Source organism: Cuculus canorus, chromosome 5, assembly GCF_017976375.1.
Source record: "Cuculus canorus isolate bCucCan1 chromosome 5, bCucCan1.pri, whole genome shotgun sequence".
NCBI lineage: Eukaryota > Metazoa > Chordata > Aves > Cuculiformes > Cuculidae > Cuculus > Cuculus canorus.
Window position 1 is genome coordinate 37649313 of NC_071405.1, and position 14659 is coordinate 37663971.

At 39.4% G+C, this 14659-nt stretch overlaps 1 protein-coding gene across 5 annotated transcripts in view; it reads left to right on the forward strand.

The window, feature by feature from the left end:
* LMO1 (LIM domain only 1) overlaps positions 1-14659 on the forward strand; it is a 343783-nt gene that overhangs the window by 53424 nt on the left and 275700 nt on the right. Inside the window, exon 1 of one of the 5 annotated variants that reach the window (XM_054067492.1) lies at positions 4422-4538. The exons of the other annotated variants lie outside the window; for them this stretch is intronic. Within the exon in view, the coding sequence (XP_053923467.1) occupies positions 4456-4538 (83 nt within the window). The 5' untranslated portion in view covers positions 4422-4455. Of the gene's footprint in view, positions 1-4421; positions 4539-14659 lie in introns of those variants that run through there. 5 annotated transcript variants of the gene reach the window in all.

Genomic DNA, 14659 nt, shown 5'->3' on the forward strand with positions numbered 1-14659 from the left:
AATTGTTAAGATAGTGGGAGAATTCACAGAGAGGTGGTTTTCTTCTACTTTAATTTGTTCTATCTTGCGTAGAAGCAAGTGACCTAAAATTAAACCCCCCATCCTGCTCTCCTGAGAACCTTCATTGCAGATTTAAGCTTGGAAGTGCAATCATAATATGTGTGTGTAGATTTTAGATTAATTTGAAATTAGGAGTCAGCAATGAATGATGAGCTACAGTTAATAAATGTGATTGTACTGGCCAAGGATACTTATCGAAACTCTGGAAGGAGAATTAGTCCATAGATTATAAAGATTTTTTAAAAACCTACATTACAGAATCATAGAATAGTTTGGGTTGGAAGGGACCTTAAAGATCATCTAGTTACAACCCCCTTGCCATGGGCAAAGACTAGTAGGGTAAAGGCTTTAACACAGATAAGTCAGTCTGGAAAAGTCAGCACTTGTTAAGAATAATTATAAATCAAATGTGAACTTTTTCTCTATGCCTGTGGCACATAGTAATGGTCCTTTCCCACTGAGTGAGGGTTGTGTGTTGTGAGGAAGAACTTTGGGTGAATGCTACCATGTCAACAGCACGAAATTAAGTGCTTTTCCTTTAGTTACAAAGAATTGTCTTACCACACAGGTAAGTAAAGCACTGAGCCTTTTAGAGAGGTAGCCAGATTTTTGTTAGCAACACGAGATATACAAAGGAGACTGACAGAGGAACAACACAGTGGATTCAGTAAGTTTAACTATATCTTCCTTTGAAACTTATTGCCGGTTCTTTTAAGCTAACACAATGCGTTCGGCAAGGAGCATCACCGAAGATTTATTAATTCTTTTATTGTCACCATTGCTTGTAATTCAGAACCTGAGCCGCTGCACGCGAGCGTCCCGGGGCACGGCTGGAAGTCGCGGCTCGTATTCGCGTTGAAGTAATGCTCGTGGAACAAAAGGCGTGTGAGCGGGTGGGAGGCAGCCCCGGAGGCGCAGGTAGGGCCGAGGGAGGGGCCGGCGACAGCGACAGCGACAGCAGGTGGCAGCACCGCCCTGGGGATGGGAGGTGTCGGGCGGGGTGGGGACCGGCCACCTGCGCCCGAGTCGCCTCCGATGGAAACATCAAAGCCATCGCGAGATGCGGTTTCTCCCTGGGCTTGCGCCTCCCCGAGGTGCCATTGCTCAGGGTGGTTGGACTTGTTCAGGTGGAAAGTCCGTGGTGCAAACCAGAAACTGTATTGATGTCTCAGCAATAGGCGTATCTAAGCCAGATGGCATTGCTAAGGTACTGCTTCTAGCCAAAGCAGCTGCTGTGTTGGGAGAGGGTTGAAAGAAAGGAAATCACAATAGGCAGATCTCTGTGGGAGACAGCAAGTTGACTTGAGGATGGGAGCCACCTCCCTTACGAGGACAGGCTGAGAGAGTTGGGCTTGTTAGCCAGGAGAAGGGAAGGCCCCAAGACCTTATAGCGACCTTCCAGTACCTGAAAGGGGCTACAAGAAAGCTGTGGAGGGACTATTCGTAAAGGCTTGTGGTGATAGGATGAGGGAGAATGGGTATAAACTGGAGAGGGGCAGATTTAGACTGTACTTTAGGAAGAATTTCTTTACGATGAGAGTGGTGAGGCACTGGCACGGGTTGCCCAGGGAAGTCATGGCTGCCCCATCCCTGGAGGTGTTCAAGGCCAGGTTGGATGGGGCTGTAGGCAGCCTGGTCTAGGAGGACGTGTCCCTGCCCATGCAGAGGGGGTGGAACTAGATGATCTTTAAGGTCCCTTCCAACTGTAACCATTGTATGATCTGCACTTGCATATGATTGTGATAACTCTGTTGAGTTATCTAAATATCCTAGTTCTATGGCTTTTATGTAAAGCGGATGCATATTAATTTTCTTTGGGTGAGTGTACTGGATTTGGTTTTTAGAAATAATTTGAATTAACTTGAAAAATAAAGTTGAGATCAGAGGAGTTGGTGTAGTAGAAAGGACACAGATATGTTGGGAAGGACGGCAAGAAATAATGTATTTAATTTATTTATTTATAAATAAGATGTATTTATTTAGCAAAGTGGTAAGAGGACACTGTGGCTGGATGCCCACCAGAGAAGACAGTAATAGCAAGAAGGTTTTTTTAAACTTTAAATATAAATCAAGTGGAAACGGAGAAATAGCACTCAGAAGGGGATGATGAGTAAGACTATCTTTGAGTACCTTATCAATATCATTTTAGACAATCTAGATTAGAGGAAATGCCTGTTTACATCTAAAACAGTGTAGAAGAAAAGACTCAGGTGAGTAAAAACTATTTTCTCTTCCCAAGACTTGGGAGCACTGAGAGGAAAAGGGCTGGGAGAGAGGAACAAAACTCTATGGTGTATGGTAAAGACTTTGGTATAGCAGAAAGGAAAGTCTGGGCATTTTATGGAAAGGAGAGCTCAAGGATTATGCTGAGAATGGGGAAGGACCAAGAGACAATTGAGATCTCTTCCAGGAGAACTGAAAGAGGGGCATGAAAAATTGGAGAGGGCCATCCTCAAATTAAAGTATACTCCATCTTTATCAAAGTATTTTAGCAGGGGAATTGCAGAGGGTTCAGAGAACCTAACAGAGATAAAAATTTGGAAATTGAGATTCTTGGTGGAAATGTGTGTTTTATTTTCTAAGTTGGAAACTTTCTCAGGTGGGATCTGCAACCCATTTACCATCTGTTTTTCTTAAGTCAGCTCTTCGGGTGTCACTAGTTTGACATTTTGTCTGAAGATTTATTGATGAGATTTGTGCTGTGCTACCGTATTCCAATGTGCATGTTGTTTCCTGGCAGCACTCATTTCTATGATCCTTCCGAAGTCCTATGAGAAGGTGATGATAGTATTTCATGAGTTTCCCTCCATGGATCTAATGGGGCTTTACGATAGTAGTCAGCATCCATATTCTTACTGTATAAACAGAGATTCTGTGCCAAGGATTAAAGAGAGTTATGGAATAGGTCCGTTAGTTACTATTCAGCAATGCAGTCTGGATGTACAGTAATATCACCTGGAAAATGTCTGACTTTGTATTTGCTAGAAGGTACACCCAAGGAGAGATGTCAACACTATCTACACTCTCTTAAAAGTCTACGCTGGTGGAATACAGCTTGCTGGGCTATGTAGGCTGTGATCTGACCTGGCACATCCATTTTTGTGACTTCAGTGGCTTTAGATTATGCACATTTGCATTTTACAATAAAACAGATGCTTTAAAAATTAAAAAGGAATAAAACGGAAAAGCGTAATTTCAGGGAGCTCTGTATCTTCCTAAATGTACTACTAGGTCACAGTATTTAATACAGCACTTACCTGTTGCAATATTTACGTTGTGTTGCATCTTCTGAGCCTTATGTCATGTGATCGCCTCTCAGCGCATTGCCCTCTAGTATTGTCTAAATAAATACAAGAAGAGTCAGCTACAGCAATTGAGTTATTTTTACTATTTTTGTGTAATAACCATGAACCCTGCAGGCTTAGTGCTGGCAAAATACCATACATTTTTCATTTAGAAGCAGAAATTTCTGTATAATATCCCAAATAGAAATTTGGTCCCCTCTGCTGCACTGAATTTGTTATTGTCACATGTTTTTTCCTGGTGTTTCTAATGAGCTGTTAATGAGCTGCTAAGTATGTATGTAAATTAAATGGGGTTAGACATTGAAAGGTTATCAAGAAATAAAATGCCATATAATACTTCAAAGTGTTATAAAATAAATTAGTGTCTTTAATTTTGCTGGCACAAAGTTGATATATAATAACCTATAGCCTCTATTCTTCTAAATGAAGTTAATTTAAGACATTTTCAATCTGCACCCCAAGTGACATAGCAAACAAGTTCTTTCATTCACCCTTCATTACTAAGATATATCTGTAGTGCATGTGTGGGTTCCTGTGTGCCTCAAATGAATGATCAAGTTATTAAAGATAGTTCAAGACCAGTGGAGCTTCCTGTAAATATTTTTGTTATGACTTACTACCACAGGCAAGGACAGTGGTGAATGGTAAGTGCTATGGCTATGGTGATCTTTTAGAAACTATAATACAGGCAGTTCCAGTTACCTTGATTGATGGTTGTGGTTATGTTTTACCACAATAACAAAGTGTTGTGGAGCAGGCTTTACACAACATGAAGTTGCTGTGGTGAAACTGCTTACTGCAGGCCTCCGTCACCTTTGCAAAGAAAGGACAGCATGCCTTTTTCTTTGTCACAGTGGACTGATCTTGAAGAGCTGGCAAGGCACAACTCTGGAGGTTTACTGGTGAAACCAAGATATATTGTGTAAATATTAGATATATTGATATCGCAAGAAAAAGGAGTTCCTTCCTTATTCTCTCTCAGTGTTGATGCCAGAGCTGACTACTAAGAGCTCAGTGGCCACCTCACCTGTGGAAAGCTGACCTTCTCCATAGGTCATAACGGGCAAGCATAAGTTGAGCTGAACAACCCATGCCTCAATGCCATTTTCCTCTGGACCTTGTGGTATGCAGAGCAACCAGGCATCAGCTCAGGGCTGTACTGCTCTCAGTGTGGTAGGTATAAAAACAGTCCAGACTAATTTTTAGTTTAGGCAGTTAGGAAGATGGGAAAAACTATTGGAGTGAAAAACTTAGGGTTCTGCATCACAAAATGTAGTTTAGTCATTTGTTTGACAAGTGTAGTTTAGCTTAAATAATTTACAATAATACTTCAGAGTATGCTAGCAAATGTTCTGCAGTATATTTTGTAAAATTAATGACCTTGTGGTAATATGAGACCTCAATACCACACTTTGCCATTAAATGCTGAGAAGTGGGACGAGGCACAGTTCTTTATGGTGACTGACTCATGAAGAAGTCTGGTTAGTCTAGTAGGAATCTGCATTATTCTGCCAGACGTCAATGTAGCTAAGTATTTGCTGTCTCATGTTCAGTACTAAAAAGTTATGTACAACATGTTTAAATCTAGCTTTTCTTTGTCATGTTTTGAACATTTAAGGATTTTGTGGAATGTTATGGTTAGATTAGCAGTAGTATTTAAATTGTTTTGGAAAAAAAGTATTAGTAGACAAAAAGAAGCAAAGCAAATATATGTATGTTGCATTTGCTTGTCTTAGTTTCACAGAGCAGCTGAAGGAATTTCACTGTATTCAGTGATGTCTCATGCCATACCATATTTACTGCCATACCTAGCCCAGAAGGAAGGACTTGTTCTGAATGTCACTCAGCTTGGATCCTTAACTATATTTCTCAGTGCTTTCATGGAGCTTCCGGTGAGTCACCATGTGACACTGAAGCAAAGGGTAATACTTTTTTTTTGTTGTTCTGTGCCGTCCTTGTCCCTTACAGAAAATAAGATACATAATTTATGTTCATTCCCCAGGAGATTGACAATTTTGTCGTAAAAGCCTGTAGGGACTTTAATACTCCAAAGTCAGTACTGCAAAGGCCAATAGCATGAAGCAGCACTCCACTGCAGACAAACTAATCCTCTAACAATGTTTCATTCAATCAAAAATGGTGCAGATTGAAGGCATTATTGCATGCCTGCATTTTCAAGAGATTATTATGAATGAACCGTATTTTCCACTGAATAGTAACAGCAAAACAGCCTAGCCATCTAAATATTTCCCATGGTAATTTTGCCCTAAATGAGCAAAGATTGGGAAATAAGTATTTTTTGGCTTTCTCCCTTTCAGTATGTGGATAAGAGCTGTTGTGAAAAAATAAATATTATTTGTGGTTTAAATTTCTAAAGCCTATTTATTTTATATTACATGGTGCTAATCACTTCTCAAACTGATTAGATCCTGAAAACTGTATCTGGTTTTGTCTTGGACTAGGTCTGAAAAAAATTTCTGAGAAACCTTGTTATGACACATTTGAATTAATTTTGCAACACTAAGCTCTAGGAAGTAGCCCCTTCTTCCTATGTACCTGTTCTCCTCTTCGAAATCAATACCTGATTGATCTTTTCCAGTTCATGCACAGTTTTCTACAAAATCTGCATTAACAAACTGTGTTGCTTTGGACAAAATCTTGTTTCTTATGTTGTGCTTTTAGCAGAACACCCATATCCTGGGTTTTTTTTAGGTGCTGAACTATGTACTTTTGTGTCTGAAAACATTCACGTGTGTCCTGATGATAGATCTGAATATTTAAAAAAAAAAGAGATCTGTCTGCTGAAAGGGGTAGTGTGGCCAACTAGATTAGATGAGATGATGGGTCAATTCTCAGTTTTGCCATTTCCCTTCATTTAAGGCTTTGAGACTGATCTGAGCGGTGTCACACGACATGAGAGGCACAGCTTTGTGCTAGTCTCAGGATAGGATGAAAGTTACTGCAAGTTCTTCTCCAAAAAAATCTTCAGTGAGATGCAGAATGATAGGTGATGGCCCTATTGCGATTCCCAGTGAATGCATATTTTTCATAGCAAAAATTTTGAAGCCCTGGAAAGCCATCGTGGATGTGGAGGGGACGTTCCTGTGCTTGATCGCATCCCCCTGTTCATCTGCCCCTGTTTGAGGCAGAACAGTTTTTCACATTGGAAAAAACAGTCCTGTCGGGTGTGCCTGTTTTGGTGAAGTCATCCTGGGTAGCTGTCAGCTGGATGCTCTTTTACAGACCTGTAGTTCGTGCTTAAAAGAAAAAAACCCAACGAAGTTAGTGAAACCAGCTGAACAGCTAACCCAAAGCCAGAGATGTGTAGGTACTTTGTGAAATCTGCCTTACCAAATAAGCTAACAGCATAGTGACTGCTTTAGCTGTGGACTGCTCTGTATATCTATTCATGTTTTGCTACTTCTTAGCAATTAAAATGGTTTGGTTTTAAGGTTCAGAGCCCTGCCTCACAGAGATGAGGTGAAGTTTCAGCCTAGATTAAAAAGATTTTTACGGTGAGGTGCAATCAAGTACTGCAACACTGCAAATGGACACTTAGATCTTATTAAACTGGAAACAACTCCACTGATGCACGCTTTCCTATTTGGCATTTTATATGGCTGAGACCAAAGACGAGGGCATCAAGGTGTGGTAATAGCTAAAGCAGTGGGGGTAGGGAAGTGGTGATGGTGAGATGTTTGCACTGTTAATTGTGTTATGAATAAAATAAAATGAAAAGGAGGGGGGAAGGAAAAAGAGAAAAATTAGTGTAATGAGTGGTATATTTATGAACTGAAGCATTCTTCCCTTAAAACGAGGGGAGAAAGGGTCTTTTAGCCAAAAGAGGTCATTCCATGCAAACCTATAAAGGAAAGAGGATTTTGTAATGATAAAAGGAGGGGAGAGTATGCTTCTTACACTTTAATGATTTCTTTGCTGCTCACAGATAGGAACTGGAACTCCACACTATTAGCCACAAATGGCATTTTGAAATGACTTTTTTTTTTTGGGCAAACCCAAAAGACATTGCTAAGATTTACATTTTCAAATATATGCTGACCTTTTTTTCCTCTTTCTTTTAGTTCATTTGTCATCAGTATGTAATTGAATCAATATATTTCCTGATCAACCCAAAGATTGAATAAGGTCATGGGAAGCCATGTGTGGACATTAAAAATCATTATTTTACTCAAAATGAGCAGAGATGGCATAGACCATTCAGAGTTCCAAATGAAATTCTATTAGATTCTATTACACTTTTACAATTATAGAGACGTTCCAATATTACAAGGGGAAATGAAGTCATAATAAAAAAGCCCAGAGGTGTATTACAAAGAAATGGGCACACTATTTTTCTAGTTAAAAACTTGATGAAAGGAGCTCTGCTACTTTTCAGTTGCTGAGATGTGACCTTGTTCAGAAAAAAAAAGTAAAAAAAATATATATATATACACACATATAAAAATTCCAGGAGCCAGACTCCTTCTTACTCTTACTTCTTGGTTCACAGCATGTTTGTAAGGAAGACGGGTTATCTAAGCTGATTTTTATTGTAAAAATATTTAGAGAACGATGCATAATAATAAGTTTGATATATTTTTTCACGTATAATTTTAGATTCTGTCTCTGGAAAAGTAGTTTTGGGGAGCTACTTGCCTGTTTATGGAAGCTGAAAAGATACGAAATTTTGGCATGTAAGAGACAATTTTTTATCATTTTGTATCCTTCCCTTACTGTTCTTCTTTACTTCATCCTTCCACCCTCATTAAAATGTTTGGTCAAGCTACAAATCCTGGAGTTATGGTGAACTTCTTTTGACTAAAATTTTTTTTGAAACCCAGAATCAGTATCTATAACAGAACCCACTCTTTCATCCAGGAACACATACAGAGCACTGGCCTGCAGCTAAGAATGAGGTTACTGTTGAGTTTTGAAGACGTGGTCATTATCTGACCAAGGCTTGTCTTATCTTGGCATTGCATGAAGAATAATTGGAGGAAAACAGTTTGCTTTGCAGTTTTTACTCTATTCCAGACCTGCAGGAATGGAGAAGGATTTGAGTGTAATTTTTCCGAAGAATCAAACACACTGTTTGCTTTAGATCTATATTTAAATGTTGGCCTAGATGTTAATGAACTGTTTCTCTACAACTACATCCAAATAAATAAAGCAAAGTATTGAGATGTTCAGAGGCAACTTAAATGACAAATGAAGCAATGAGATGTTGCCTAAGATACACATGAAAAGTGAGAAGAATGGTATGGCGTACTCCAATCTCCTATCTACGTAACAAAAAATTACTAAGAAAGCACAAAATTGAGAAAGGGCAATATAGAAACGCCACGGGCCAAGGATAGAGTTGGAGTCCTGTTCCTTGTGTAAGGTTTCTGGATATCTGCAGAGAAAATGACGGTTGTACTGGGAAATATATTTTTGATGTTCATAAAGTTGTGTGTACACACTTGATTCTAGACCTACATAGGCTGCAAAGGTAGCTCAGTTTCCATGGGAGCATGAGGAAGGAAACAAAGTCTTTCACAGAACTATGAGTCAGATGGTAACTTCAAGGGGCACTATTAAACCTTAGAATAATGCCTATTACCCACCACAATAAATTACAGTAATTTTCAGAAATGAACACTTCAGAGATCATCTAGTGGAGCAAGAGAAGGGATAGGATAAGTAACGTAATATCTTCTTTCCAAGGTTTGGGACACTGGCAGAGCCGTTCTGGAAGAATTCATAGTAATTAGGTCACCACTTGTCTCCTTTCTGCACGGTTAAAGGCAGAAGCTGTGATTCAAGACAGAAAGAAGTGCTTGAAGAGCCCCCTGGTAATTTCAATGAGCATTAGAGTGTTAATCTTTCCTAATGTTTCCAGTGTTACCTTTTACGATATTCCCTCGGTACCTGAGCTTGTTTCTGCAAGTTATGAAGTAATCTGGGGACCCTCCTGATACTTTCAGCATTACTACAGTGTTACTACAGTTTACACAGACAAGGCAACAAGCCATGGCTGTATTTCCAGAGGCAACTGGTCTGTGCAGCTGGATGGTTGCCTTCTGAGCACATTTATGATTTGGTTTTTGTTTTTAATCACCACATATATGGAATTAATTTCTAATTTCAGGATATAGATCACAAGTTTACCCTTGCCTCTCTTTGAAGCTACCAAGTAGTTTATTTAAACGTGCAGTGAAGGATAAGCTCTCTAATGTCTTTCATTGGTGGTTTTTTTTTTCAGGCTCTTGTTATGTATGCATAACAGTAAATATCCTTTGGCTGCTCTTAATTCACTTCCTTTCAGAGCAGTAGCTGTTGTCTTGATTTTGCTTCTTGATAGCCAGCCCTCATCTGCCATTTTGACCTCATAAACTGCAAACTGGTTTTGCTTCATATTGTCTGTTCAATGATGATCCTTTTAGTATCATAGTGTCATAGAATAGTTAGGGTTGGAAGGGACCTTAAAGATCATCCTGTTCCAAACCCCCTTCGATGGGCAGAGACACCCCACTAAATCAGGCTGCCCAAGGCCCCATCCAACCTGACCTTGAACACCTCCAGGGGTGGGGCAGCCACAACCTCTCTGGGCAACCTGTGCCAGGGCCTCATCACTCTCATAGTGAAGAAATTCTTCCTAAAGTACAGTCTAAATCTGCCCCTGTACAGTTTATACCCATTCCCCTTCGTCCTATCTCCACAAGCCTTTATGAATAGCCCCTCTCCAGCTTTCCTGTAGGCCCCCTCCAGGTACTGGAAGGTCACTATAAGATCTCCTCTGAACCTTGTCTTCTCCAGGCTGAACAGGTCCAACTCAGCCTGTCCTCGTATGGAATGTGCTCCAGCCCTCCGATCATCTTTGTAGGCCTCCTCTGAACCCATTCCAACAGCTCTGTATCCTTACATTGAGGATTCCACAACTGGACACAGTATTCCAGATGAGGTCTTACAAGAGAGGACTAGAGGGGCAGAATCAGTTCCCTCGCCCTGCTGGCCACGCTTCTTTTGAAGCCCAGGACACGGTTGGCCTTCTGGGCTGCGAGCACACATTGCTGGCTCATGTCGAGCTTCTCACCAACCAGCACCCCTAAGTCCTTCTCTGCAGGGCTGCTCTCAAGCATGTCATCCCCCATCGTGTACTGAAAACGGGGATTGCCCCAGCCCAGGTGCAGGACTTTACACTTGTGGCCTTGTTGAATCTCATGAGGTTCTCAGAGGCCACTTCTCCAAGTGTCCCCTGGGGAAGAGATTTGCTAACAGCTTGGCATTTTTTGGCATCTCCTCAGGACTTAGACAACTTTACAGTTTTCAATCAAATACTTGCAGGATATGTTGTAGCAGTATGAGTAGCTATTACAAAATATCTAGATTAGTTCACTTCTCTCATGGGAGTGGTTTACAATGGTAACTCTTCTTAACATATCTTGCTTGCATAAATATATTTTGAACTAGCCTTGGTTGCATATACCTTACAAAGTCCTGTGCTAAGCTTATCGGAACACAGAGAGGAGGAAGTAAACTCCCTTAATGAACTGTGCAGTCTGTATTAAATTTGGCTGAAGTCACCTCCAAAGCAAGAGACTGATGTTGAATCTTGAGTATAGATTTCTACCTGCTATATCAAAGTTGGGCAGTGAGGTTTGTTTTCAGCCACTTGTGTAATGAAAATATATGCAAGTGTCATAGCAACTTTTAAATGGGTACATAATCATTGATGAAATAGTTAATTGCTAGAATGACCTCCCCAAACCCTCCTAGCAGTTACTGAGACATTAAAGTGACAGAGATGGGATCAAGCTAGCAAATGAGAATGTGCAATGCTGTCTTCTCTGAATGATTTTCAACCTAAGCAACTATTTTAAACCCAGTATATTGTGCGACAGATTTGAAAGAAAATGCCGTATAAAAAATTGCATTTAAATGCCATGACTGTTTAGGGGAATTTTTCACCTAAAAGTATTTATAGTTTTGCCATTATTCTTACCCTCTCTGTTCCTCTGTCCATGCACTCTTTCTATATGCATAAAATGGAGATAACAACAGGAGAATTCAGGGAAGTAGTATATTTGCAAAACTATTTTTTTTGCACTGGTTTCCAAAAGGTTTTTTATCTTAAAACTTGCAAAATACTCTCTTTTCTTTTAGCCAAAAAAGCTTTGTCCGGGTCTATTTAATATTCTTCATTCTTTGGATATATTAACTACAATAATTCAGTTTGGCATGCACCTTGCAAGAAAACAGGTGTATATATTACTCTAGTTACACAAAAGCCAACTGATTTGAACGGCAGATTTTAGTTTCCTTTCCTGTACTGCGTAGTACCTGCCCTTCTTCATGAGGAGAGCTATTTCAGTCTGACCTTAAATGATTTGTTGAAAGCCAGAAAAAGAGTGAGAGTTAGAGTGGAGGAATTTTGGCTTCTAATCCAGAGTTCAAATGACTAAACCATCTGATAAAATGAAACTTAAACCTGTGACACTGCATACCGTACAGGACATTTAAAATGCATTTACTTCCCCACCCCAGGAGCTTCAATAGCTCCAAAATAACTTCTAAAAATAAATTGTTTATTGAAAGATTAAGAGCATTTTATTGACTTTGCAGTTATGACCAATTTCAGTGCATTTTTGTGACAGTATCTAGTCACGGATAGTCTCTTTTCTACGTGTGACGGTTTCATTATGTGAGAGAAGCCTACCTACTGTTTATCCTTCCCTGGCTCTCATCCTCACAGTCTCCCATGTTCCCCCAATGCTTTGTATGTCAAACGATCTCCCTGTCTCAATTCAAATCCCTCCTTGAGAGACGACTTCTGTGCAGATTTCCTATAATGATTCCCCCAAGATATCCATACTGATTTGAGACAGGACTTTCATCTATTGTAGTGTGTGTAGCTGATGACACAATTTCTGAACCTAATACTGCTGCGTTCAGAACAGTTTTGAAAAAATCTTTAAGAAAAACATCAAACGTTTTTTTCCTTTTGCTTGTCTTTTTTTTCCACTGTGCCTCTGTAACAAAAAAGGTTATTTTAAAAGCAAGGTGAATGAACAGATCAACTTCTAAATATGCAGAATAAGTGATAATTAGTTCACAAATAATTCGAATATGAGCACCTTTATTTAAATCTTGTAGTGCCCTCCATATCCAAGTGCATATAGAACTGTAGTGAAACTGAATGCCTTCATAAATTGTGGCACTTTGCTGACTCTAGCAGCCTTCTTCAACAATCCTTTCCAGCTTTTGCAGCACCTATTGCTCTAAGCTTGGGAGGGTGAGGGGTGTTCAGGGCTGAGTATGGAGCTAGGGTGCTTTTGCACTCAGTGTATACCTCATGAAGAACAGAGGGAATATGACCTGTGTGGGAAGTTCCTGACTTGGAAGTTTGCTTTTGCTCAGTTTTTTAAAGTGAGGGTTTAGTATCCTGGCGTGTGGTGCCAGAGTTACCTTTTCAACCAAGCCTTTGCCGAACATTAAATTAAAATATGACTTTTTCGTTTCCTACTTTTTACTTAGCTGATTTATTTCTTCTTTCCCTACTTTACTGACTTCCATGTTATGGCAGATGAATTTTTTTTTTTTTTAAACTGATATATGCTGCTCCCCATTTGTAGTAGTGAGTGTACAATAAGTTGTGAAAATAAAGAGGTGGATTATTTGGTAGTTGCACATATGACTGTATTGAACACTATTCTAAAGCACCTGTATGCTTCTAATTTCTGCAAATGAGGCAGAGTTAGTTGACCTTTGGTCTGCTCTGGTATTGCAATTACTATGTTCAAGATACTTTCTGGTAATATGCTATATGAAATGACAGAAAATGAGGTGGAGGGAAAAACTCTTGCAAATGTTTTTGTTCTGTTACTTTCTAAACTGATTTACTCTTTTTTTTTCCTAATGTTCGTTACATTAGGGAAAAAAATTAACCAATAATAGTAGTGATGCAAATGGAACCTTCTCCTAACATAAATTGCATGGATATTAAATCCCCAGGAGCCCAATGAACTTGAAAGTGTTCTGTAAAATGGCATATTATTGCATATGGGTTCCTAACTTATGACCACGGTGCAAGTATGAACAAGCAAGCATACATAAATATAGACTTTGTGGAATTGTGGTAGTTTGTCATCATAAGCCTAAAATGCTTACAATATTTCAGTCCACTGTTGTTGAATTTTGGACTTGTGTCTGTCCTGTGACTTGTGTTTGGAATAATGTGCAACAGAGGTGGAGGCATGGCTTTTCAGTTCCAATCCAAGAAAAGTTAGCTTTTGGCAGGTGGTCTGAAAATATGCAAACCAAAACGGTCTTTCAAAAATAATATATTCCTTTCCCCTCCCCCGATTTGTTTTGCATCCTTTGAACTGGAACCTCTGAGATAATAGGTGTATCATGGATATAGATCTATAATCCGTGACCTTATTACAAGTGATGAATTATTATTTCCAAACCTAATTGCCTCACTAATGTGCACCCACACCTGTCCTAACTTACTTCTTCCATTTTTCAAACTGCCAGTGAAAGCAGCTGAACACCATTCTCTGCTGAAACAAATCTACAGATCTAGTGAAAAATAATATCCTACTCACACAAACAACTAAAAAAAAGGTGCTATAAGAAATGTAGACAGAAATGGTTTGGAAGAAAAGCTGTTTAACCTAATAGCTTTGAAGACAAAGCTATTTAACTTACAGGTTTCACAGATGTACCACCTTGAAGCTAATGGGCCAGGACTGGTAAAAATGAGAGAAGGATCTGGTCACTTGTATAAAAAAAAAATAAACAAAAAAAATATTTTCTTTTTCAGAGCTTATTTTCTCATGTGCTGGTTTCATTTCACAGTGACTCTGGTACTTCACATCCTTCTCTGAAGCTGCTGTTCCATTAGGCTACATACAGCCTCTCTGATTCCTACCTATGCCTTGCTTGGACAAGCTCACATAATAAGTCAGCAGAAACCTGACCAAGTAACATTTGAAACAATAAATGTTCTTGTGTCACTTAGCAAAGCATGTCTCTGCAGGATCTGGTCCTGTTAGACTTCCTGAGTCAAGCTGAATTAAATCACTGTGTGGCCTCTGTGTAACCTTTCAGTGATACAGCAGATTTCAGAGTCGGTTTCATCTCTAGGTTTCTTTTTTTGATATGGTGATCTGTAATGTTGTGGTTAAAGGAAACAAACAAATACTTTCCCTCACTGCTTTCCCTCTGGACTGTAATCCAGAAATCCAAAATACATTTTAGTTCATTTGCATATGACCTATACAGCTTCTTATATAGGCAATGTTTCAGTT